The sequence below is a fragment of the Leucoraja erinacea genome, unplaced genomic scaffold (assembly GCF_028641065.1).
Source record: "Leucoraja erinacea ecotype New England unplaced genomic scaffold, Leri_hhj_1 Leri_1398S, whole genome shotgun sequence".
Lineage (NCBI taxonomy): Eukaryota > Metazoa > Chordata > Chondrichthyes > Rajiformes > Rajidae > Leucoraja > Leucoraja erinaceus.
In genome coordinates this window covers 10,001-34,758 of record NW_026575669.1, presented here as the reverse complement: position 1 = coordinate 34,758, position 24,758 = coordinate 10,001, and the positions used below count along the sequence as shown (strand labels likewise).

Genomic DNA, 24,758 nt, shown 5'->3' with positions numbered 1-24,758 from the left:
GCACAGTAGAGAGCATGCTGACATAGAAACATAGACAACAGGTGCAGGAGTAGAGGCCATTCGGCCCTTCGAGCCTGCACCATTCGCCATTCAATATGATCATGGCTGATCATCCAACTCAGTATCCCATCCCTGCCTTCTCTCCATACCCCCTGATCCCTTTAGCCACAAGGGCCACATCTAACTCCCTCTTAAATATAGCCAATGAACTGTGTGTGGCCTCAACTACCTTCTGTGGCAGAGAATTCCACAGATTCACCAGCAACAGACCGGTTCGGCAACTTGAGCGCCCTGGAGAGGAAAAGACTACAAAAAGTCGTAAACACTGCCCAGTCCATCATCGGCTCTGACCTTCCTTCCATCGAGGGGATTTATCGCAGTCGCTGCCTCAACAAGGCTGGCAGTATCATCAAAGACCCACACACCATCCTGGCCACACACTCATCTCCCTGCTACCTTCAGGTAGAAGGTACAGGAGCCTGAAGACTGCAACGTCCAGGTTCAGGAATAGCTACTTCCCCACAGCCATCAGGCTATTAAACCTGGCTCGGACAAAACTCTGATTATTAATAACCCATTATCTGTTATTTGCACTTCATCAGTTTATTTATTCATGTGTGTATATATATTTATATCATGGTATATGGACATGCTGATCTGTTTTGCAGTAAATGCCTACTATGTTCTGTGTGCTGAAGCAAAACAAGAATTTCATTGTCCTATACAGGGACACATGACAATAAACACACTTGAACTTGAACCTGGACTTTCAACCCAGCGGTGTGAATATTGTTGGCTAGACAGAGCTAAATCTAACTCTCTCTTGAAAACATCCAGTGAACCGGCCTCCACCGCCCTCTGTGGCAGAGAATCCCACAGATTCACACAACTCTCTGGGTGGAAAAGTTTTTCCTCATCTCAGTCCTAAATGGCCGACCCCTTATTCTTAAACTGTGTGTGTGTGACTGACCCCTGGTTAGAAACATAGAATATAGGTGCAGGAGTAGAGGCCATTCGGCCCTTCGATCCAGCACCGCCATTCAATATGATCACGGCTGATCATCCACAATCAGTACCCCGTTCCTGCTTTCTCCCCATATCCCCTGATTCCATTAACCATAAGAGCTAAATCTAACTCTCTCTTGAAAACATCCAGTGAATCGGCCTCCACTGCCTTCTGTGGCAGAGAATTCCACAGATTCACAACTCTCTGGGTGGAAAAGTTTCTCCTCATCTCAGTCCTAAATGGCCGACCCCTTATTCTTAAACTGTGTGTGTGTGTGTGTGTGTGGCCCCTGGTTCTGGACTCCCCCAACATCGGGAACATTTTTCCTGCCTCTAGCGTGTCCAAACCCTTAATAATTTTATATGTTTCTATGAGATGCCCTCTCATCCTTCTAAATTCCAGTGACCACAAGCCCAGTCGACCCATTGACCCAGTCCCACTGTGCATAGAACTGTTCAGACATGGGGCAGGGGCTGGCAGAGGAGATTCTACTGCAGTTGTACAGGGTCTTGGTGAGACCACACCTGGAGTATTGCGTACAGTTTTGGTCTCCAAATCTGAGGAAGGACATTCTTGCCATAGAGGGAGTGCAGAGACGGTTCACCAGACTGATTCCTGGGATGTCAGGACTGTCTTATGCAGAAAGACTGGATAGACTTGGTTTATACTCTCTAGAATTTAGAAGATTGAGAGGGGATCTTATAGAAACTTACAAAATTCTTGAGGGGTTGGACAGGCTAGATGCAGGAAGATTGTTCCCGATGTTGGGGAAGTCCAGGACAAGGGGTCACAGCTTAAGGATAAGGGGGAAATCCTTTAAAACTGAGATGAGAAGAACTTTTTTCACACAGAGAGTGGTGAATCTCTGGAACTCTCTGCCACAGAGGGTAGTTGAGGCCACACAGTTCATTGGCTATATTTAAGAGGGAGTTAGATGTGGCCCTTGTGGCTAAAGGGATCAGGGGGTATGGAGAGAAGGCAGGTACAGGATACTGAGTTGGATGATCAGCCATGATCATATTGAATGGCGAATGGTGCAGGCTCGAAGGGCCGAATGGCCTCTACTCCTGCACCTGTTGTCTATGTTTTCTATGTTTCTATTAGTTCCACGCAGAGCTGCTGCCGGCTTCGATCCCGACCACGGGTGCTGTCTGCGCGGAGTTTGCACGTTCTCCCCGTGACCTGCGTAGATTTTCCGCAAGATCTCTGGTTATCTCTTGAAAACATCCAGTGAATCGGCCTCTGTGGCGGAGAATCCCACAGATTCACACAACTCTCTGGGTGGAAAAGTGTCTCCTCATCTCTGTCCTGAATGGCCGACCCCTTATTCTTAAACTGTGTGTGTGTGTGTGTGTGCCCGACCCCTGGTTCTGGAGCCCCCCCCTCCAACATGAAGTGTACGAGGTGATGGATGGTGTGTGTTTGTCAGAGAGGGGGGTGTCGGGCTGTTTGGGCAACAATGGCGTGCAGGGAGAATGTAATTAGGAAGTGTTTTCTACACTTGCCAGATGCGTCTGGGGATGAAATCTGTGTCGCTGGCTGGAGGCCAGGGTTAGGCAGCCTCAGGTGGATACACAGAGCAGAAACAAACAGGCCCTTCGGCCCATCGAGTCTGTGCTGGCCAGCGATCCCCGAACACTAACTCTGTCCCACACACACACACACACACACAGTGCCGGAGTAACTCAGCGGGACGGGCAGCATCTCTGGAGAGGAGGAGAGAGAGGCAGAGAGAGAGAGAGAGAGGGGGTGGAGAGAGACAGAGACAGAGAGAGAGAGAGAGAGAGAGAGAGAGAGAGAGAGAGAGAGAGAGAGAGTGGGGGAGAGAGAGAGAGAGAGAGAAAGAGGGAGTGGGGAGAGAGAGAGAGAGAGAGAGAGAGAAAGAGGGAGAGGGGAGAGAGACGTTTCTGGTCGAGACCCTTCGGCCCAAAGATCCTATAACAAGGTCTCTCCCTCCTCCCTTCTCCCTCTCCTCTCCTCTCCCACCACCCTCTATCCTCTCTTCTCTCCTCCTCTCCCTCTCTCTCCTCCCCTTTTCTCTCCTCCCTCCCTCTCTTCTCCCCTCTCTCCTCCTCTCTCTCAATCTCTCTCTCCCTCCCTTCCCCTCTCCTCCCCTTTTCTCTCCTCCCTCCCTCTCTCCCCTCTCTCCTCCCCTCTCTCCTCCCTCCTCTCTCTTCCCTCTCTCTCTCTCCTCCCTCCCTCTCTCTCCATCTCTCCCTCCCTTCCTTTCCCTCCCCTTTTGTCTCCTCCCTCCCTCTCCCCTCCCCTTTCTCCTCTCTCCTCCCCTCTCTCCTCTCTCTCCTCCCCCTCCCTCCCTCTCTTCCTCTCTCTTCCCTTCTCCGTCTCCTCCCCTTTCTCCCGCTCTCTCACCACCTTCTCTCTCCTTCACCTTCCCCCTCTCCCTCCCTGTCTCCCTCCCACACACCAACGCCCAACCTTCTCCCTCTCGGTGCAACCCCCCGCCAGAAATAAATACCCTCCTCCCTCCCCCCCATCTCCCCCGTCCCTCCCTCCTCCCCTCTCTCTCCCCTCCTCCTCCCTCCCTCTCTCCTCCTCCCTCTCTCTTTCTCCCTCTCCTCCCCTCCTCCCTCCCCTCCTCCCTCTCCTCTCCTCTCTCTCCATCTCTCCCTCCCTTCCCCTCTCCTCCCCTTTTCTCGCTCTCCTCCCCCTCTCTCCTCTCTCTCTCTCTCTCTGTCTCTCCACCAAAGATACGAAACATCTTACAGCAGTTCTGCTGTAGAATCTTTGAAAGATACTGGAGCTATCTTCTCTCCTCTCCTCCCTCCCCTCCCCCCTCCCCTCTCTCCTCTCCCCTCCCCTCTCTCCTCCCCTCTATCCTCTCTCTCTCTCTCTCTCCTCTCTCTCCCCTCTCTCCTCCCTCTCTCTTTCTCCCTCTCCTCCCCTCTCTCCTCCCTCTCTCCTCCCTCTCTCCTCCCCTCTCTCTCTTTCTCCCTCTCCTCCCCCCTCTCCTCCCCTTTCTTCCCCTCTCCTCCCCTTTTCTCTCTCCTCCCTCCCTCCCTCTATCCACCCTTTTCTCTCTCTCCTCCCCCCTCCTCCCTCCCTCTCTCTTCCCTCTCTCCTCCCCCTCTCTCCTCCTCTCTCTCTCTCTCCACCAAAGATACCAAACATCTTATAGCAGTTTTCCGCTGTAGGATCTTTGAAAGATAGTGGAGCTCTTTGCTCTCCACCCTCTCCCCCTCCCCTCTCTCCCCCTCCTCTCCTTGCCACTTGCTTTTTAATGCTCTCCCACTCCCCTCCCTCTCTCCTCCCCTCTCTCCCTCTCTCTCTCCCTCTCTCTCTCCCTCTCTCTCTCCTCTCCCTCTCTCACTCTCTCCCTCTCCTCCTCTCCCTCTCTCCCTCTCCCTCTCTCTCTCTCTCCCTCCCTCTCTCTCTCTCCTCCCCCTCCCCCTCTCCTCCTCCTTTTCTCTCCTCTCTCTCTCCTCCTCCTCCTCCTCCTCTCTCTCTCTCCACCAAAGATACGAAACATCTTACAGCAGTTCTGCTGTAGAATCTTTGAAACATACTGGAGCTATCTTTGCTCTCCAGTCCACCCTCTCCCCTCCCCTCTCTCCTCCCCTCCCTCCCTCCCTCTCTCCTCATCTCCTCCCTGTCCTCCTCCCCTCCTCCCCCCTCCCTCCCCTCTCCCTCCCTCCCCACTCCTCCCCCCCTCTCTCTCCCCCCTCTCCCCTCCCTCCCTCTCTCCTCCCCTCCTCTCCTCCTCCCTCCCTCTCTCCTCCCCTCTCTCCTCCCCTCTCCTCCCCTCTACTCTTTCACTTCTTCCATCCCCCTCTCCCCTCGTCCCCTCTCTCTCTCTCTCTCCACCAAAGATACGAAACATCTTACATGCTGTAGAATTTTTGAAAGATACTGGAGCTATCTTTGCTCTCCATCCTCTCTCCTCCCTCTCTCCCCCCCTCTCTCCTCCCTCCCTTCCTCTCCCCCTCCCCCTCCCTCCTCCCCTTTTCTCTCTCCTTCCTCCCCCTCCCTCTCTCCTCCCCTCTCTCCTCCCTTCCTTCCCCTCTCCTCCCCCTTTCTCTCTCCCCTCCCTCTCTCCTCCCTCCCTCCCTCTCTCCCTCTCTCCTCCCCTCTCTCTCCCTCCCTCTATCTCTCCCCTCCCTCTCTCCTCTCTCCTCCCTTCCCTCCCCTCTCTCCTCTCTCTCCCTCTCCCCCGTTGGTGTGTGTGGGACAGTCTCCGCGATGGCTGCTGTCGGTCGAGTCCACACCTCTCAGCCTCCCACCCCCTCACAACCACAACCACCGGCACCAGGGTGCGGGAACGGCCGGCCAAACCCCCCTGCGAGCCGGCCACTTCCCCGGGCAGCCTCCCTCCCCCTCCACCCCCACCTCCATCTCCACCTCCACCACCCAGTCCCCCTCTCCCGACCTCCGGGCGCATGGAAGGACCAGAACGCGATCAAACTGTTCATCGGGCAGATTCCCCGCGACCTGGAGGAGACTGACCTGCGACCTCTCTTCGAGGAGTTTGGAAACATCTACGAGCTCACGGTCTTGAAGGACAGAAGCACCGGGCACCACAAAGGTAGGTTGTATATGTTGGGGGGGCAACTGTGTAACATCCACCCACAAACTCCCCCCACCCCCCCCCCCCCCTTCCTCCATCCCCCCCCCATCTGTCAGTCTTTGTTCCCGATCCACTACATAGTTTTTCATATTGTTTCATTTCAAAATAGACTTTATAAAGCTCTCTCCTATCTCTCCCCTCTCTCTCTCCTCTATCTCCCTCTCTCCCTCTCCACTCTCTCCCCCCCTCTCTCTCCCCTCCTCCCCTCTCTCTCCCCTCCTCCTCTCTCCTCTCCCTCCCCACCCCTCTCTCCCTCTCCATTCCTCTCTGCCTCTCTCTCTCTCTCCCTTTCCTCCCCTCTCTCTCCCCCTCTCCCTCTCCACCCCCCTCTCTCTCTCCTCCTCTCCCCCCCCCCCCCCCCACTCTCCCCCTCTCTCTCTCTCTTTCAACTCTCTCTCCACTCTCAAATTCAGATTCAGATTCAGATTCAACTTTAATTGTCATTGTCAGTGTCCCTCCCGAACCACCCCCTCTTTCATCCCCTCTCTCCTCCCCCCTCTCTCTCTCTACACCCCTCTCCCCTCTCTCAACTCTCTCTCCCCCCCTCTCTCTCTCTCCTCCCTCTCCCTCTTTCCCCTCTCTCTCTCCCTCTCCCTCTCTCTCTCTCTCTCTCCACCCCTCTCTCGTCCCCCCTCTCTCTCTCCCCCTTTCCTCTCCCTCCCCTCTCTCTCCCCCCTCCTCTCTCCCCTCGCTCCCCTCTCCCCCTCCCCCCTCTCTATTGTCTATTTAAATTCTGGACGAGACCCTCGGATCTCAATTCGATTTAATTTCAATTTAAAACGCAGTTGTCATGATAAAAACATGGTTATATCGCCAAAGTATAAAACATGACATACGTTTAAAATGCATCAGGATAAATACACGTGTACAGAGCATGGATAGATATGTCCCTGTACATAAACTCACTCTCTCCCCATCTCCCCCCCTCTCCCTCCATCTCTCTCCCCCCCCACCCTCACTCCTCCTCCATCCCCTCCCTCCTTTCCTCCCCTGGTCTCTCTCCTCTCCTCCTCCCTCTCTCTCTCTCGTCTGTCTCTGGTCTCTCCCTCTCTCTCCCTCTCCTCCCCTGCTCCTCCCTCCTCCTCCCTCTCCTCCCCTCTCTCTCTCTCCTCTCTCCCTCCTCCTCCCCTCCCCCTCTCTCCTCCCCTCTCTCCCTCTCCCCTCTTCTCTCCTCTCTCCCTCCCTCTCTCCACTGCCCTCAACTCCTCTCCTCCTCCCTCTCTCCTCTCTCTCCTCTCCCCCCCCCTCCTCCTCCCCCCTCCCGTCCTCTCCCTCTCCCTCCCTCCTCTCTCTCGCCTCTCTCCTCTCCTCCTCTCTCTCTCTCTCCTCTCTCCTCTCTCTACTCCTCTCCGTACCCATAGTCTCTCTCTCCTCCCTCCTCTCCTCTCTCTCTCCTCCTCTCCTCTCTCTCTCTCCTCCTCTCTCCCCTCTCTCTTCAACCCCTCTCCCTCTCTCTCCTCCTCTCTCTCTCTCCCACTGTCCCCTCCTCTCTCTCTCTCCCCTCTCTCTCTCTCTCCCCCCCTCTCTCTCTCCCTCTCTCCCTCTCCCCCCTCCCTCTCTCCCCCTCTCTCTCTCGAGACAGAGGGAGAGAGAGAGAGAGAGAGAGAGAGAGAGAGAGAGAGAGAGAGAGAGAGAGAGAGAGAGAGAGAGAGAGAGAGAGAGAGAGAGAGAGGGGGGGACCTCCCACAAAGAGGAGAGAGCGACAGAGAGAAGACAGAGACATAGAGGTGGAGAGAGACGAGAGAGGGGGGGGTGGACAGTGGAGTGGGTGGGGTGCTGGGGAGAGGGTGGGGAGATCTAGTGTGTAGCTGGGCACTGGAGCAGGTTTGATCAGTCAGGGTCGGGTCGATGTTGTAAACAGCTGGTACAAACCTGCTATTAAAATCTACACAATAGATCAGACTTTTTAAACAGAACAAGAACAAAAACCCTTCCCCCCTCCCCCTCCCCCCCTCACCCTCCCCCCTCCCCCTCCCCCCTCCCCCTCCCCCTCCAACATGTGCCCGGGACAATCTGCTCTCCAACTACAAGGGGGACAATGTCATTGATAGGGGTAGGGGGTTTAAAAATGTCTCCTGAGTCCAGTCAACTATAGGGTCACATCTATCATTGCATTAGGAAGGAACTGCAGATGCTGGTTTAAAATCGAAGACAGACACAGAGTGCTGGAGTAACTCAGCGGGTCAGGCAGCATCTGTGAGGGAAAACACGTTTCGGGGATAGGGTTTGACGTCTGGCCTTTCACAGAGTGCCTGGAGTAGCTCCACAGATCAGCACCATAACTCAGTGCAGGCAGCATAGAAACATAGGTGAAACATAGAAATTAGGGTGCAGGAGTAGAGGCCATTCGGCCCTTCGAGCCTGCACCGCCATTCATATGATCATGGCTGATCATCCAACTCAGTATCCCATCCCTGCCTTCTCTCCATACCCCCCTGATCCCCTTAGCCACACCAGGGTCACATCTAACTCCCTCTTAAATATAGCCAATGAACTGTGTGGCCTCGACTACCCTCTGTGGCAGAGAGTTCCAGAGATTCACCACTCTCTGTGTGTGAAAAAAGTTCTTCTCATCTCGGTTTTAAAGGATTTCCCCCTTATCCTTAAACTGTGACCCCTTGTCCTGGACTTCCCGAACATCGGGAGCAATCTTCCTGCATCTAGCCTGTCCCAACCCCTTAAGAATTTTGTAAGTTTCTATAAGATCCTCCCCTCAATCTTCTAAATTCTAGAGAGTATAAACCAAGTCTATCCAGTCTTTCTTCATAAGACAGTCCTGACATCCCAGGAATCAGACTGGTGAACCTTCTCTGCACTCCCTCTATGGCAAGAATGTCCTTCCTCAGATTTCCTCAGCATCTATGGAGCTAAGGAAATAGGCAACATTTCGGGTCGAAACCCTTCCGGGTTTCGTCCCGAAAAGTTGCCTATTTCCAGAAGGATTTCGGCCCAAAACGTTGCCTATTTCCTTCGCTCCATAGATGCTGCTGCACCATAACTCAGTGGGTCAGGCAGCATCTGTGGAGAACATGGATAGGTGACGTTTCGGGTCGAGACCCTTCTCCAGACTCAATGTTAAAAGCTGCAATTCTAGCGGAATTATACATAGAGAATGGGAATGAGGAGAGAGAGAGAGAGTGAGGATGAGTGGGGATCACACTAGAGGCAGGAAACATGTTCCCGATGTTAGGGGAGTCCAGAACCAGGGGCCACACACACACACACAGTTTAAGAATAAGGGGTCGGCCATTTAGAACGGAGACGAGGAAACACTTTTTCTCACCCAGAGAGTTGTGAGTCTGTGGAATTCTCTGCCTCAGAGGGCGGTGGAGGCCGGTTCTCTGGAGAGAATTCTTTCAAGAGAGAGAGATAGGGCTCTTAAAGATAGCGAGAGAGAGAGTCAGGGGGATATGGGGAGAAGGCAGGAACGGGGTACTGATTGGGGATGATCACATTGAATGACGGCGCTGGCTGGAAGGGCCGAATGGCCTCTACTCCTGCACCTATTTGTGGAATTCCCTGCCACAGAGGGCAGTGGAGGCCAAATCACTGGATGGATTTAAGAGAGAATTAGATAGAGCTCTAGGGCTGGTGGAGTCAAGGGATATGGGGAGAAGGCAGGCACGGGGCACTGATTGGGGATTATCAAATTGGTCTCCAAATCTGAGGAAGGACATTATTGCCATAGAGGGAGTGCAGAGACGGTTCACCAGACTGATTCCTGGGATGTCAGGACTGTCTTATGAAGAAAGACTGGATAGACTTGGTTTATACTCTCTAGAATTTAGAAGATTGAGAGGGGATCTTATAGAAACTTACAAAATTCTTAAGGGGTTGGACAGGCTAGATGCAGGAAGATTGTTCCCGATGTTGGGGAAGTCCAGGACAAGGGGTCACAGCTTAAGGATAGAGGGGGAAATCCTTTAAAACCGAGATGAGAAGAACTTTTTTTTCACACAGAGAGTGGTGAATCTCTGGAACTCTCTGCCACAGAGGGTAGTTGAGGCCACACAGTTCATTGGCTATATTTAAGAGGGAGTTAGATGTGGCCCTTGTGGCTAAAGGGATCAAGGGGTATGGAGAGAAGGCAGGTACGGGATACTGAGTTGGATGATCAGCCATGATCATATTGAATGGCAGTGCAGGCTCGAAGGGCCGAATGGCCTACTCCTGCACCTAATTTCTATGTTTCTATGTTTCTATCAGCCGTGATCACATTGAATGGTGCCTCTGGCTGGACGGGCTGAATGGCCTCTACTCCTGCGCCTGTTGTCTATTGTATGTTATCTTCCCCTCTGCCTCTCAGGCTCATCGACAGCTGATGGCGAGGTCCCACCTATGTCGAGGCTCCTGTTGCCACCAAGGCTCCTGCTGTTGCTGCTGAGGCTCCTGCTGCTGCCGAGGCTACTCCCAGCTGCTTGAGTAACAGCGACTCGATCTCCACAGTAACTTTGTGCTTTCCAAACCCCTAGGTTGTGCGTTCCTCACCTACTGCGCACGGGACTCCGCGGTGAAAGCACAGACAGCGTTACACGAGCAACGGACATTGCCCGGGGTGAGTGAAGAGATTTCCTCGCCATCGTATAGAAACGTATAAAATTACAAAAGGACTGGAAACCACTGACCCATTGATTTCAGTATCGGGGTAGAGAGGTCCTTCTGCAGTTGTACAGGGCTCTGGTGAGACCACATCTGGAGTATTGTGTACAGTTTTGGTCTCCTAATTTGAGGAAGGACATCCTTGTGATTGAGGCAGTGCAGCGTAGGTTCACCAGATCGATCCCTGGGATGGCGGGACTGTCATATGAGGAAAGATTGAAAAGACTAGGCTTGTATTCACTGGAGTTTAGAAGGATGAGGGGGGATCTTATAGAAACATATAAAATTATAAAAGGACTGGACAAGCTAGAGGCAGGAAAAATGTTCCCAATGTTGGGCGAGTCCAGAACCAGGGGCCACACACAGTCTTAGAATAAAGGGGAGGCCATTTAAGACTGAGGTGAGAAAAAACTTGTTGTGAATTTGTGGAATTCCCTGCCACAGAGGGCAGTGGAGGCCAAGTCACTGGATGGGTTTAAGAGAGAGTTAGATAGAGCTCTAGGGGCTGGTGGAGTCAAGGGATATGGGGAGAAGGCAGGCACGGGTTATTGATAGGGGACGATCAGCCATGATCACAATGAATGGCGAATGGTGCTGGCTCGAAGGGCCGAATGGCCTCCTCCTGCAGCTCTTGTCTACGTTTCGATGACCCATTGAACCTTCGACCATTGAATGAATGAACCATCTTCCATGAAGCATTGACCTTAAAGCAGGAAGATTGTTCCCGATGTTGGGGAAGTCCAGGACAAGGGGCCACACACACACAGTTTAAGGATAAGGGGGAAATCTTTTAGGACCGAGATGAGAAAAACATTTTTTTCCACACACACAGAGAGTGGTGAATCTGTGGAATTCTTTGCCAGTTGAGTATTGAGGCCACAGTTCATTGGCTATATTTAAGAGGGAGTTAGATGTGGCCCTTGTGGCTAAAGGGATCAGGGGGTATGGAGAGAAGGCAGGTACAGGATACTGAGTTGGATGATCAGCCATGATCATATTGAATGGCGAATGGTGCAGGCTCGAAGGGCCGAATGGCCTCTACTCCTGCACCTGTTGTCTATGTGTTTCTCTGTTGCCTCTGTGTTTGTTTGCTCGTTAGATGGAGCCATCTGTGCTAGAGTGTGATCGAGGGAGACAGTTGGCATGTAGACCAGGGTTACCTAGTAACCGCAGCCTCTCCTCACCTGCACCAACCCTCCCCAAGGGGATCGGCAAACATAGAGAAACATAGACAACAGGTGCAGGAGCAGAGGCCATTCGGCCCTTCGAGCCTGATGAACTGTGTGTGAACTGTGTGTGGCCTCAACTGGCAAAGAATTCCACACATTCACCACTCTCTGTGTGTGGAAAAAAAATGTTTTTCTCATCTCGGTCCTAAAAGATTTCCCCCTTATCCTTAAACTGTGTGTGTGGCCCCTTGTTCTGGACTTCCCCAACATCGGGAACAATCTTCCTGCATCTAGCCTGTCCAACCCCTTAAGAATTTTGTAAGTTTCTATAAGATCCCCCCTCAATCTTCTAAATTATAGCGAGTACAAGCCGAGTCTATCCAGTCTTTCTTCATATGAAAGTCCTGACATCCCAGGAATCAGTCTGGTGAACCTTCTCTGTGCTCCCTCTAGGGCAAGAATGTCTTTCCTCAGATTAGGAGACCAAAACTGTACGCAATACTCCAGGTGTGGTCTCACCAAGACCCAGTACAACTGCAGTAGAACCTCCCTGCTCCTATACTCAAATCCTTTTGCTATGAATGCTAACATACTATTCGCCTTCTTCACTGTGACATTTCACAGAGTGCTGGAGTAACTCAGTGGGTCAGGCAGCATCTGTGGAGAACATGGATAGGTGACGTTTTGGGCCTCCACCCGAATCTACCTCATTGGAGACATTTAGACTATTAACAGTCCTTGGACAGGGCTGGCACGGAGTTCAAGCTGCTGCCTCACAGCGCCAGAGACCCAGGTTCGATCCCGACCACGGGTGCTGTCTGTGCGGAGTTTGCACGTTCTCTCTCCCCGTGACCTGCGTGGGTTTTCTCCGGGCGCTCCGGTTTCCTCCCACACTCCACAAAGACGTACGTGCGGGTTTGTAGGTTAATTGGCTTTGGTGTAACCATTGTAAATTGTCCCGCAGTGTGTGTGTGTGTGTGTGTGTGTGTGTGTGTGTGTGTGTGTGTGTGTGTGTGTGTGTGTGTGTGTGTGTGTGTGTGTGTGTGTGTGTGTGTGTGTGTGTGTGTGTGTGTGGGTGTGTGTGTGTGTGTGTGTGTGTGTGGGTGTGTGTGTGTGTGTGTGTGTGTGTGTGTGTGTGTGTGTGTGTGTGTGTGTGTGTGTGTGTGTGTGTGTGTGTGTGTGTGTGTGTGTGTGTGTGTGTGGGTCTGTGTGTGTGTGTGTGTGTGTGTGTCTGTGGGTGTGTGTCTGTGTGTGCGTGTGTGTGCACCTGTGTGTGTGTGTGTGTCTGTGTGTGTGCCTGTGTGTGTGTGTGTGTGTGTGTGTGTGTGTGTGTGTGTGTGTGTGTGTGTGTGTGTGTGTGTGTGTGTGTGTGTGTGTGTGTGTGTGTGTGTGTCTGTGTGTGTGTGTGTGTGTGTGTGTGTGTGTGTGTGTGTCTGTGTGTGTGTGTGTGTGTCTGTGTCTGTTTGTTTCCGCGCTGGATCTCTAAACTAAACTAAACTAAGTCTGAAGAAGTGTTCTGAACCAAAACGTCACCTATCCATGTTCTCCACAGATGCTGCCTGACCAGCTGAGTTACTCCAGCACTCTGTGTCTGTCTTCGGTTTAAACCAGCATCTGCAGTTCCTTCCTCCACATTTCACCAGCTAACAGTTGCATGTTGACAGTGTGATCTCCAGTCACCCAGGGGGGATTATTTCTCTGCCGGAGAGCCGGGGTTAAACTCCGGAGTGAAGTATTTTGATTGCATCTCCCGTGAATAAGTCTCTTAGCGAGAGGCAAATCCCCCGGGAGGGAGAGTATTAGCGGCTGGGTTGCGGTGATCTGTGGCGATGTTGCAGGGATCAGCTGTGATCCCAGCGTTTACAGATAGCTCCTGGCAGAGCTGTCCTTTAGTGTGTGTGTGTGTAGACAGAGTTGACGTGGACAAGCTTTTCCCTTTGAGAATAGGGAAGATTCAAACAAGAGGACATGACTTCAGAATTAAGGGACAGAAGTTTAGGGGTAACATGAGGGGGAACTTCTTTACTCAGAGAGTGGTAGCGGCGTGGAATGAGCTTCCAGTGGAAGTGGTGGAGGCAGGTTCATTGGTATCATTTAAAAATAAATTGGATAGGCATATGGATGAGAAGGGAATGGAGGGTTATGGTACGAGTGCAGGCAGGTGGGACTAAGGGGGAAAAAAAATTTGTTCGGCACGGACTTGTAGGGCCGAGATGGCCTGTTTCCGTGCTGTAATTGTTATATGGTTATATGGTATATGTGTGTGTGTGTCTAGTTTCTTCCCACAAACACCCCGTGTAGTCCACAAGCCGTTAGCACAGGAATAGATCCTTCAGCAAACAACATGATGCCCAGACCAACCCTTTTCACAGAGTGCTGGAGTAACTCAGCGGGTCAGGCAGCATCTGTGGAGAGATGAAATGTTCTTCTGTAATAGAAGCAGAATCAGGCCATTCAGCCCATCGAGTCCACTCCTCCATTATCCAATCACGGCTGATCCATCTCTCCCTCCTAACCCTCTTCTCCCCATAACCCCTGACCCCCGCACTAATCAACAATCTATCTATCTCCGCCTTAAAAACATCCACTGACCATGTGGCCTCCACCGCCGTCTGTGGCAACGAATCCCACAGATTCACCACCCTCTGGCTAAAGAAATTCCTCCCCGTCTCCTTCCTAAAGGAACGTCCTTTAATTCTGAGGCTGTGCCCTCTGGTCCTAGACTCTAGACTCTAGACTCTCCCACTAGTGGAAACATCCTCTCCACATCCACTCTATCCGGGCGCTGAGCTAGTCAAGGCTTACAGTTGTGAACCAGTTCTTTAAGCCCAGATCTGTCCGTGTCTCAGTAGCCTTCCCAACTTACTGTAAATCTCTGGTTAATGCTGGGTTACCGCTGGTAACCGCTGTTTAACACTAGGTTAATGCTGGTTACTGTTGGTTACCACTGTTTATCACTGGGTTAAGCACTGGGTTCTGCTGGTTACTGCCTGTTACTGCTAGTTACAGCCGGTTACTGCTGAAAACTGCTGCTTAATGTGGGTTTAAGCACTGGTTGCCTCTGGTTACAGCTAGTTACCACTAGTTACAGCTAGTTACCACTAGTTACAGCTGGTTACCACTAGTTACAGACACAACTAGCTACAGCTAGTTACTAGTTACAGCTCGTTACCACTAGTTACAGCTAGTTACCACTAGTCACAGCTAGTTACCACTAGTTACAGCTAGTTACCACTGGTCACAGCTAGTTACCACTAGTTAGAGCTAGTTACCACTGGTCACAGCTAGTTACCACTAGTTACAGCTAGTTACCGTTGGTTACAGCTAGTTACCACTAGTTAGAGCTAGTTACCACTAGTTACAGCTAGTTACCACTAGTTACAGCTAGTTACCACTGGTTACAACTAGTTACCACTAGTTAGAGCTAGTTACCACTAGTTACCACTAGTTATCGCTAGTTACGCTGCTCAATGCTCATGTCCATTCTCTCTGGCTTTATTGCAGATGAATCGTCCAATCCAGGTGAAGCCGGCGGACAGTGAAGGTCGTGGAGGTGAAAACGCGCGCGTGTGTGTGTGTGTGTGTGTGTGTGTGTGTGTGTGTGTGTGTGTGTGTGTGTGTGTGTGTGTACGTGTGTGTGTGTGTGTGTGTGTGTGTGTGTGTGTGTGTGTGTGTGTGTGTGGAGCGCAGGAGGATGAGGGGGGTGATCTTATAGAGGTGTACAAAATCTTGCCAGTCTTGCCAGGACCGTGTACAAGTGCCCTGAGATATTCTGGCTCCTAGACTCTTGTACTGATGAGGGGTGATCTTATAAAATCACCAGGGGAATAGATCGGGTAGACAGACGCTCAGAGTCTCTTGCCCAGAGTCGGGGAATCGAGGACCAGAGGACACACTGTGGGTTCAAGGTGAAGGGGGAAAGATGAAAGATTGAATAGGAATCTGAGGGGCAACTTTTCCACACTTTTCGAGGGTGGTGGGTGTATGGAACGAGCTGCCGGAGGAGGTAGTTGAGGCTGGGACTATCCCAACGTTTAAGAAACAGTTAGACAGGTACATGGATAGGACAGGACAGGTTTGGAGGGATATGGGCCAAACGCGGGCAGGTGGGACTAGTGTAGATGGGGCATGTTGGTCGGGGTGGGACTAGTGTAGACGGGGGCATGTTGGTCGGGGTGGGACTAGTGTAGACGGGGCATGTTGGTGGGGGTGGGTCTAGGGTAGACGGGGCATGTTGGTCGGGGTGGGACTAGTGTAGATGGGGCATACTGGTCGGGGTGGGACTAATATAGATGGGTCATGTTTTCTTCGGGGTGGGACTAGTGTAGATGGGGCATGTTGGTCGGGGTGGGACTAGTGTAGACGGGGCATGTTGGTCGGGTGGGACTAGTGTAGATGGGGCATGTTGGTCGGGGTGGGACTAGTGTAGATGGGGCATGTTGGTCGGGGTGGGACTAGTGTAGATGGGGCATGTTGGTCGGGGTGGGACTAGTGTAGATGGGGCATGTTGGTCGGGGTGGTACTAGGACTAGTGTAGATGGGGCATGTTGGTCGGGGTGGGACTAGTGTAGATGGGGCGTGGTGGTCGGGGTGGGACTAGTGTAGATGGGGCATGTTGGTCGGGGTGGGACTAGTGTAGATGGGGCATGTTGGTCGGGGTGGGACTAGTGTAGATGGGTGGGCATGGGGCTAGTAGTGTAGATGGGGCATGTTGGTCGGGGTGCGACTAGTGTAGATGGGGCATGTTGGTCGGGGTGGTACTAGGACTAGTGTAGACGGGGCATGTTGGTCGGGGTGGGACTAGTGTAGATGGGGCATGTTGGTCGGGGTGGGACTAGTGTAGATGGGGCATGTTGGTCGGGGTGGGACTAGTGTAGATGGGGCATGTTGGTCGGGGTGGGACTAGTGTAGATGGGGCATGTTGGCCGGTGTGGGCAAGTTTGGCTGTGTGACTCTCTCCTGCCTCTCTCTCCCCTTTGGCCAGATGACCGGAAGCTGTTTGTGGGAATGTTGGGGAAGCAGCAGGCCGATGTGGACGTGAGGAACCTCTTTGAGGAGTTCGGGACAATCGAGGAGTGTGCAGTCTTGCGGGGCCCAGACGGGATCAGTAAAGGTGAGCGGGGGAGGGGGTCGCGTTCGATTGTGGACGTGTCACTCCGCGCACAAACCAACCTCGTGACTGTCTCGGCGATTTTCCTCGAATCCCCTTTGATCTGTCTATTTCACGCCTCGCCCTTCCTTATCTCTCTGTCTCCCTCTCCACTGACTCTCGGTCTGAAGACGGGTCTCAACCCGAAACGTCGCCCATTCCTTCTCTTCAGAGACGCTGCATGTTTCTGTAATGCTCTATCTAACTCTCTCTTAATTCTCCATCCAGTGGAGCTTGTATTCACCGGAGTTTAGAAGGATGAGCGGGGGGCTTCTTATAGAGACATATAAAATTATAAAAGGACTGGACAAGCCAGATGCAGGAAAAATGTTCCCAATGTTGGTCGAGTCCAGTATAGGGCTCTGGTGAGACCACATCTGGAGTATTGTGTACAGTTTTGGTCTCCTAATTTGAGGAAGGACATCCTTGTGATTGAGGCAGTGCAGCGTAGGTTCACCAGATTGATCCCTGGGATGGCGGGACTGTCATATGAGGAAAGATTGAAAAGACTAGGCTTGTATTCACTGGAGTTTAGAAGGATGAGGGGGGGTCTTATAGAAACATATAAAATTATAAAAGGACTGGACAAGCTAGATGCAGGAAAAATGTTCCCAATGTTGGGCGAGTCCAGAACCAGGGGCCACACACAGTCTTAGAATAAAGGGGAGGTCATTTAAGACTGAGGTGAGAAAAAACTTTTCCACCCAGAGAGTTGTGAATTTGTGGAATTCCCTGCCACAGAGGGCAGTGGAGGCCAAGTCACTGGATGGATTTAAGAGAGAGTTAGATAGAGCTCTAGGGGCTGGTGGAGTCAAGGGATATGGGGAGAAGGCAGGCACGGGTTATTGATAGGGGACGATCAGCCATGATCACAATGAATGGCGGTGTTGGCTCGAAGGGCCGAATGGCCTCCACTCCTGCACCAATTGTCTATGTTTCTATTTATTTTCTAAAAGGGGAGAGAATCCAGAAATCGGAGAGGCAAAGGGATTTGGTAGCTGGTGCAGGAGTAGAGGCCATTCGGCCCTTCGAGCCTGCACCATTCGCCATTCAATATGATCATGGCTGATCATCCAACTCAGTATCCCGTCCCTGCCTTCTCTCCATACCCCCTGATCCCTTTAGCCACAAGGGCCACATCTAACTCCCTCTTAAATATAGCCAATGAACTGTGTGGCCTCAACTACCCTCTGTGGCAGAGAATTCCACAGATTCACGAGTCGATTCGGACGTAAGGAAAACAAACTGAATGCGGGTATTTATTTTGAGCGGGCTCGTGTACAAACACAGGGGGTGGGTGTAACGCTGAGCCTCTATAAGGCGCTGGTCGGGCAGCATTTGGGATATTGTGAGCAGTATCTGGGCCCCGTATCTGGGGAAGGATGTGCCGGCTCTGGAGAGGGTCCAGAGGGGGTTTTACAAGAACCATCCCAGCAACGAGTGGGTTAACTAACGTACCGTGAGCGTTTGTCGGCGCTGGGCCTGCACTCGCTGGAGTTTAGAAGGATGAGCGGGGGCCTCATTGAAACGTCACCGAGCAGCGAAAGTCCCGGATAGAGTGGATGTGGAGAGGATGTTTCCACTAGTGGGAGAGTCTGGAGTCTAGAGTCTAGGATTAGAGGGCACAGCCTCAGAATTAAAGGACGTTCCTTTAGGAAGGAAGGAGAATTTCTTTAGCCAGAGGGTGGTGAATCTGTGGGATTCGTTGCCACACAGACGGCGGTGGAGGCCACATGGTCAGTGGATGTTTTTAAGGCGGAGATAGATAGATTGTTGATTAGTGCGGGGGTCAGGGGTTATGGGGAGAAGGGGGAGAATGGGGTTAGGAGGGAGAGATAGATCAGCCGTGATTGAATAATGGCGGAGTGGACTCGATGGGCCGAATGGCCTGATTCTGCTCCTATCCCTGCAGTCCTGTCGCACTAACGTCTCGCCCTGTCTCCAGGCTGCGCTTTTGTGAAGTTCCAATCGCATGCGGAAGCGCAGGCTGCGATCGTCGAGCTGCACGGGAGCCGCATGTTGCAGGTGAGGTCCACGCTGCACGGGTGCCCCCGAAACATCACCTATCCATGTTCTCCACAGATGCTGCCTGACCCGCTGAGTTATGGTGCAGCAGCATCTATGGAGCAAAGGAAATAGGCAACGTTTCGGGCCGAAACCCGGAAGGGTTTCGACCCGAAACGTTACCTATTTCCTTAGCTCCATAGATGCTGCTGCACCCGCTGAGTTACTCCAGCACTCTGTGAAACGTCACCTATCCATGTTCCCCACAGATGCTGCCTGACCCGCTGAGTTACTCCAGCACTCTGTGAAACGTCACCTATCCATGTTGTTCCCCACCGACGCTGCAGGGGCATCAGGAGGGGGGGGGGTGCAGGGACGTGTACCCCGTCTTTCTGGGGGTGTCGGGGAGGGGGGAGGAGTGTTTGGAGCGGGGGAGCGTTGGGGGGAAGTTTCGGAGATTCAGTGTGGGGGTTCAGTGTGGGGGTTCAGCGGTCAGTGTGGGGGTTCAGGGGTCAGTGTGGGGATTCAGGGGTAAGTGTAGGGGTTCAGGGGTCAGTGTGGGGATTCAGGGGTCAGTGTGGGGGTTCAGGGGTCAGTGTGTGGGGGGGGGGTCATGGGTCATTGTAGGGATTCAGGACTCAGTGTAGGGGTTCAGGGGTCAGTGTGGGGGTTCAGGGGTCAGTGGGGGTTCAGCGGTCAGTGTGGGGGGTTCAGGGGTCAGTGTGGGGTTTCAAGGGTCAGTATGGGGATTCAGGACTCAGTGTAGGGGTTCAGGGGTCAGTGTGGGGGGTCAGGGTTCAGTGTGGGGGTTCAGGGGTCAGTGTGGGAGATCAGGGGTCATTGTAGGGGTTCAGGGGTCAGTGTGGGGGTTCAAGGGTCAGTGTGGGGGTTCAGGGGTCAGTGTGGGGTTCAAGGGTCAGTGTGGGGGTTCAGGGGTCAGTGTGGGGGTTCAGGGGTCAGTGTGGGGTTCAGGGGTCAGTAGGGGTTCAATGGTCAGTGTGGGGGTTCAGTGTTCAGTGTGGGGGGGTCAGGGGTCAGTGTGGGGGTTCAGGGGTCAGTGTGTGGGGGTTCAGGGGCCAGTGTGGGTGTTCACTGACGTGTACCCCCATGTTTCAGGGAGCGTCGGGGAGCCTGGGTGGTGCGTTTGGCCGACACGGGACCGGGAGCGTAGCGTGCGCAGGATGCATGCGGCAGTCGGGGGGCGTTACCCCCTCAACCGTGCAGCTGGGGGTGTACACAGCGGTCAGTGTGGGGGGGGGGAGGAGGGGAATCGAGAATGCCCCCGCCCCTGCTGCTCTCTCCCCCTTCCCCCCATCCATCACACTCCCCTCCACCACCCCCCAATTCACCCCTCCCTCCCCCCCCATCCCCCCCCCTTCCCCCCTCCCCCTCTCCCCACTCCCCCCCCTTCCCCTCTCCACTCTCCCCCCCCTTCCCCTCTCCACTCTCCCCCCCCTTCCCCATCACCCTCACACTCCCCCTTCACTCCCCCCCCCCCCCCCCACTGGGGGCCATTCTAACCCTTTCTGCCCCCCCTCTCCTCCCTCCCCCCCCCCCCCCCCTCCTCTCTCCACCCACGCCTCCCCCCTCTCTCAGGGCTGCCAACTCTCACGCTTTGAGCGTGAGACTCACGCATTTGAACAAATTCTCACGTGTTGGAGAGCCGGGTCTGAGGGGGGGAGGGATGGAAGCAGAAGCAGCGGCGGGGACAGATGTGGACGGGGAGCCGGGGGTGGAGAGTGTTTGTGGGGCTGGTGAGTGTTTGTCGGGGCTGGCGAATGTTTGTCGGGGCTGGTGAGTGTTTGTCGGGCTGGCCAGTGTTTGCCTGGCTGGCGAGTGTTTGCCGGGCTGGCGAGTGTTTGTTGGGCTGGCCAGTGTTTGCCGGGGCTGGTGAATGTTTGTCGGGGCTGGTGAGTGTTTGCCGGAGTTTGCGAATGTTTGTCGGAGTTGGCGAGTGTTTGTCGGGGCTGGTGTGTGTTTGTCGGGGCTGGCGAATGTTTGCCGGGGCTGGCGAATGTTTGCCGGGCTGGTGAGTGTTTGCCGGGCTGGCGAGTCGCTCACTGCAGCTCTGGCCATGGAGCAGCCTCAGTGCAAGAGTCCCGGGCCGTCGGAGGCATCGATGCATTGTGCCGCTGCCGTGAGAGTCTCCGTGCCGAATTCGCCCAGGTGACCGGCATGGATCAGGCTGCGGCTCGGTGCATCCTGGAGGACAACCAGTGGCTGCTGGAAGTAAGTACCAAGCACTGGGTAGATACGGTGGAAGATAGTGGACTTCAAATGGGGGTGGTTGGCGAAAGCATCCTGCTTGCCTGCTAGATTTTCACTTACTGTAACTGCAGGAAAAATGGTCCCGATATTGGGGGCGTCCAGAACCAGGGGTCACAGTTTAAGAATAAGGGGTCGGCCAGTTAGGACTGAGATGAGGACAAACTTTCTTCACCCAGAGAGTTATGAATCTGTGGAATTCTCTGCCACAGAAGGCAGTGCAGGCCAATTCACTGGATGTTTTCAAGAGAGAGTTACATTTAGTTCTTGGGGCTAACGACATCAAGGGATATGGGGAACAAACAGGAAAGAGGTACTGATTTTGGATGAATAGCCATGATCATATTGAATGGCGGTGCTGGCTTGAAGGGCCGAATGGCCTACTCCTGCACCTATATTCTATGTTTCTATGCTTGAGTATATGGCAATAAAACTCGGCCACTTGATTTTGAAGCATTCATGCATGATGGAGGTTTAATGTAGTCATAGAGTGATACAGTGTGAAAACAGCCCCTTCAGTGTAACTTGCCCACACCCGCCAACATGTCCCAGCTACACTACCTGCTTTTGGTCCATACCTCCAAACCTGTCCTATCCATGTATCAGTCTAACTGTTTCTTAAATGTTGGGATGGTCCCAGCCTCAAATACCTCCTCTGGCAGCTCGTTCCATACACCCACCACCCTCTGTGTGGAAAAAGTTACCCCTTAAAAAGTTACCCCTTAAAAAGTTACCCCTTAAAAAGTTACCCCTTAAAAAGTTACCCCTTAAAACGTTACCTCTTAAAAATACTTCATACAAAAAACATTGGAATCGTACTTCTACAAAACATGATTTTAATAAATCAAATTTCAAAAAGTCCCCACCCTGGGACTGCAGGAGATGGGAACAGAATATTTCTAAAGCTGAGTGAGTATAATTTTATTGAGATGAGAAATTGTGTTCCCCCAATTGTTGACTTGTTTGACAAAGTAACGAGCATGTTAGAAACATAGAAACATAGACAATAGGTGCAGGAGGAGGCCATTCGGCCCTTCGAGCCTGCACCGCCATTTCAATATGATCATGGCTGATCATCCAACTCAGTATACCCATCCCTGCCTTCTCTCCATACCCCCTGATCCCCTTAGCCACAAGGGCCACATCTAACTCCCTCTTAAATATAGCCAATGAACTGTGTGGCCTCAACTACCTTCTGTGGCAGAGAATTCCAGAGATTCACCACTCTCTGTGTGTAAAAAAAAATGTTTTTCTCATCTCGGTTTTAAAGGATTTCCCCCTTATCCTTAAACTGTGTGTGGCCCGTTGTTCTGGACTTCCCCAACATCGGGAACAATCTTCCTGCATCTAGCCTGTCCAACCCCTTAAGAATTTTGTAAGTTTCTATAAGATCCCCCCCTCAATCTTCTAAATTCTAGCGAGTACAAGCCGAGTCTATCCAGTCTTCATATGAAAGTCCTGCCATCCCAGGAATCAGTCTGGTGAACCTTCTCTGTACTCCCTCTATGGCAAGAATGTCCTTCCTCAGATTAGGAGACCAAAACTGTACGCAATACTCCAGGTGTGGTCTCACCAAGACCCTGTACAACTGCAGTAGAACCTCCCTGCTCCTAGACTCAAATCCTCTATGGCAAGAATGTCTTTCCTCAGATTAGGAGACCAAAACTGTACGCAATACTCCAGGTGTGGTCTCACCAAGACCATGTACAACTGCAGTAGAACCTCCCTGCTCCTAGACTCAAATCCTCTATGGCAAGAATGTCTTTCCTCAGATTAGGAGACCAAAACTGTACGCAATACTCCAGGTGTGGTCTCACCAAGACCTTGTACAACTGCAGTAGAACCTCTCTGCTCCTATACTCAAATCCTTTTGCAATGAAAGCTAACATACCATTCGCTTTCTTCACTGCCTGCTGCACCTGCATGCCTACTGTCAATGACTGGTGTACCATGACACCCAGGTCTCCTAACCTAGACACACAGCCATGTATGTACAGGGAGTACAATAGGGGGCTGAGGACGCAACCCTGGGGCGATCCTGTGCTCAGGGTGAGGGACTTCGATGTACGCATGTTATAGGTGCTATCAAAACATAGATCTTTTTTTTTAATCATTGTTGTGTTATGAATACCACAGAAAATATTATGTGCTCTCAGGATCACATTTAATAGAATAATATTGCTTAAATATATAGTTACTGGACTTTGCATTTCGGAAAAGTCCCAGCTGAGAGGAGGACAGCAAAATACTGGAAATATTGGGGGTGAAACTGACTTCAGGACAGTTTGTTAGGAAAGTGAAGGAAATGGCAACAGAATAGTTGTACAGCTGAGTGTGTATCATTTATTGGATGGGAAATTGTGTTCCACCAATTGATGGCTTCTTCGACAAAGTAACTAACTGATTCCTGGGATGTCAGGACTTTCATATGAAGAAAGACTGGATAGACTCGGCTTGTACTCGCTAGAATTTAGAAGATTGAGGGGGGATCTTATAGAAACATACAAAATTCTTAAGGGGTTGGACAGGCTAGATGCAGGAAGATTGTTCCCGATGTTGGGGAAGTCCAGAACAAGGGGCCACACACACACACAGTTTAAGGATAAGGGGGAAATCTTTTAGGACCGAGATGAGAAAAACATTTTTTTTCACACACAGAGAGCGGTGAATCTGTGGAATTCTCTGCCACAGAAGGTAGTTGAGGCTACACAGTTCATTGGCTATATTTAAGAGGGAGTTAGATGTGGCTAAAGGGATCAGGGGGTATGGAGAGAAGGCAGGGATGGGATACTGAGTTGGATGATCAGCCGTGATCATATTGAATGGCGGTGCTGGTGCTGGTGCTGGCTCGAAGGGCCGAATGGCCTCTCCTCCTGCACCTGTTGTCTATGTTTCTATGTTCGATAACAGGAAGCCAATGGATGTAGCGAATGTTGTTATGTATATTTGGTGTGTGAAGTGCCCCTTAAATGATTACTGCATTAGATAAGCACCTGTGGACTTCAACATTGGTTAAGTCGAGGGGGTGAGATATGGGGCTTTATGTGTGGGCCAGATATATTGTCAGTGCAGAGGGGCTAGGAGCAAAGGCCAGGTGTGCATCCAGAGTCAAGGGCTGGAATAGTACTAGGTGTGCAGTTAAAGCTGGGACAATGGGAGTGTTCACCACTGGGAACCTAAGCAGGTAAACAGCTATGATCAGGGTAGAATAGGGGGCCAAGTGTAAGGTTGCGCTCAGCGTCAGGAATGAGAGAAGGTATAGAACTGGAGTCAGGGTCAGGAGTCACAACCAGGTGTGCAGTGAGTCCCAGGTTGGTCAACATGGGACAAGTGTTTGATTATAAATGATTTAGGCCATTTGGAAAAATGGGCTGAAAGATGGCAGATGGAGTTTAATGTTGATAAATGTGAGGTGCTACACCTTGGCAGGACAAATCAAATCAAATTCCCTACCATTTACCACATGGTAAATGGTAGGGAATTGAAGAATACAGATGAACAGAGGGATCTGGGTATAACCGTGCACAGTTCCTTGAAGGTGGAATCTCATATAGATAGGGTGGTAAAGAAAGCTTTTGGTGTGCTGGCCTTTATTAATCAGAGCATTGAGTATAGAAGCTGGGATGTAATGTTAAAATTGTACAAGGCATTGGTGAGACCAAATCTGGAGTATGGTGTACAATTTTGGTCGCGCCCAATTATAGGAAGGATGTCAACAAAATAGAGAGAGTACAGAGGAGATTTACTAGAATGTTGCCTGGGTTTCAACAACTAAGTTACAGAGATAGGTTGAATAAGTTAGGTCTTTATTCTCTGGAGCGCAGAAGGTTAAGGGGGGACTTGATAGAGGTCTTTTAAAATGATGAGAGGGATAGACAGAGTTTGATGTGGACAAGCTTTTCCCTTTGAGAATCGGGAAGATTCAAACAAGAGGACATGACTTCAGAATTAAGGGACAGAAGTTTAGGGGTAATATGAGGGGGA

General features: G+C 51.9%; 1 protein-coding gene across 1 annotated transcript in view; it reads left to right on the top strand.

Moving 5' to 3' along the window:
* Window positions 1–5,186: 5,186 nt before the first annotated feature.
* The window catches only part of LOC129715780 (CUGBP Elav-like family member 3), a 23,997-nt gene continuing 4,425 nt past the window's right edge, over window positions 5,187–24,758 (top strand). Inside the window, exons 1-6 of the mRNA XM_055665632.1 lie at window positions 5,187–5,546; window positions 10,061–10,143; window positions 14,861–14,909; window positions 16,341–16,469; window positions 18,451–18,530; window positions 19,626–19,751. Of these exons, the coding sequence (XP_055521607.1) occupies window positions 5,204–5,546; window positions 10,061–10,143; window positions 14,861–14,909; window positions 16,341–16,469; window positions 18,451–18,530; window positions 19,626–19,751 (810 nt within the window). The 5' untranslated portion in view covers window positions 5,187–5,203. The remainder of the gene's footprint in view (window positions 5,547–10,060; window positions 10,144–14,860; window positions 14,910–16,340; window positions 16,470–18,450; window positions 18,531–19,625; window positions 19,752–24,758) is intronic.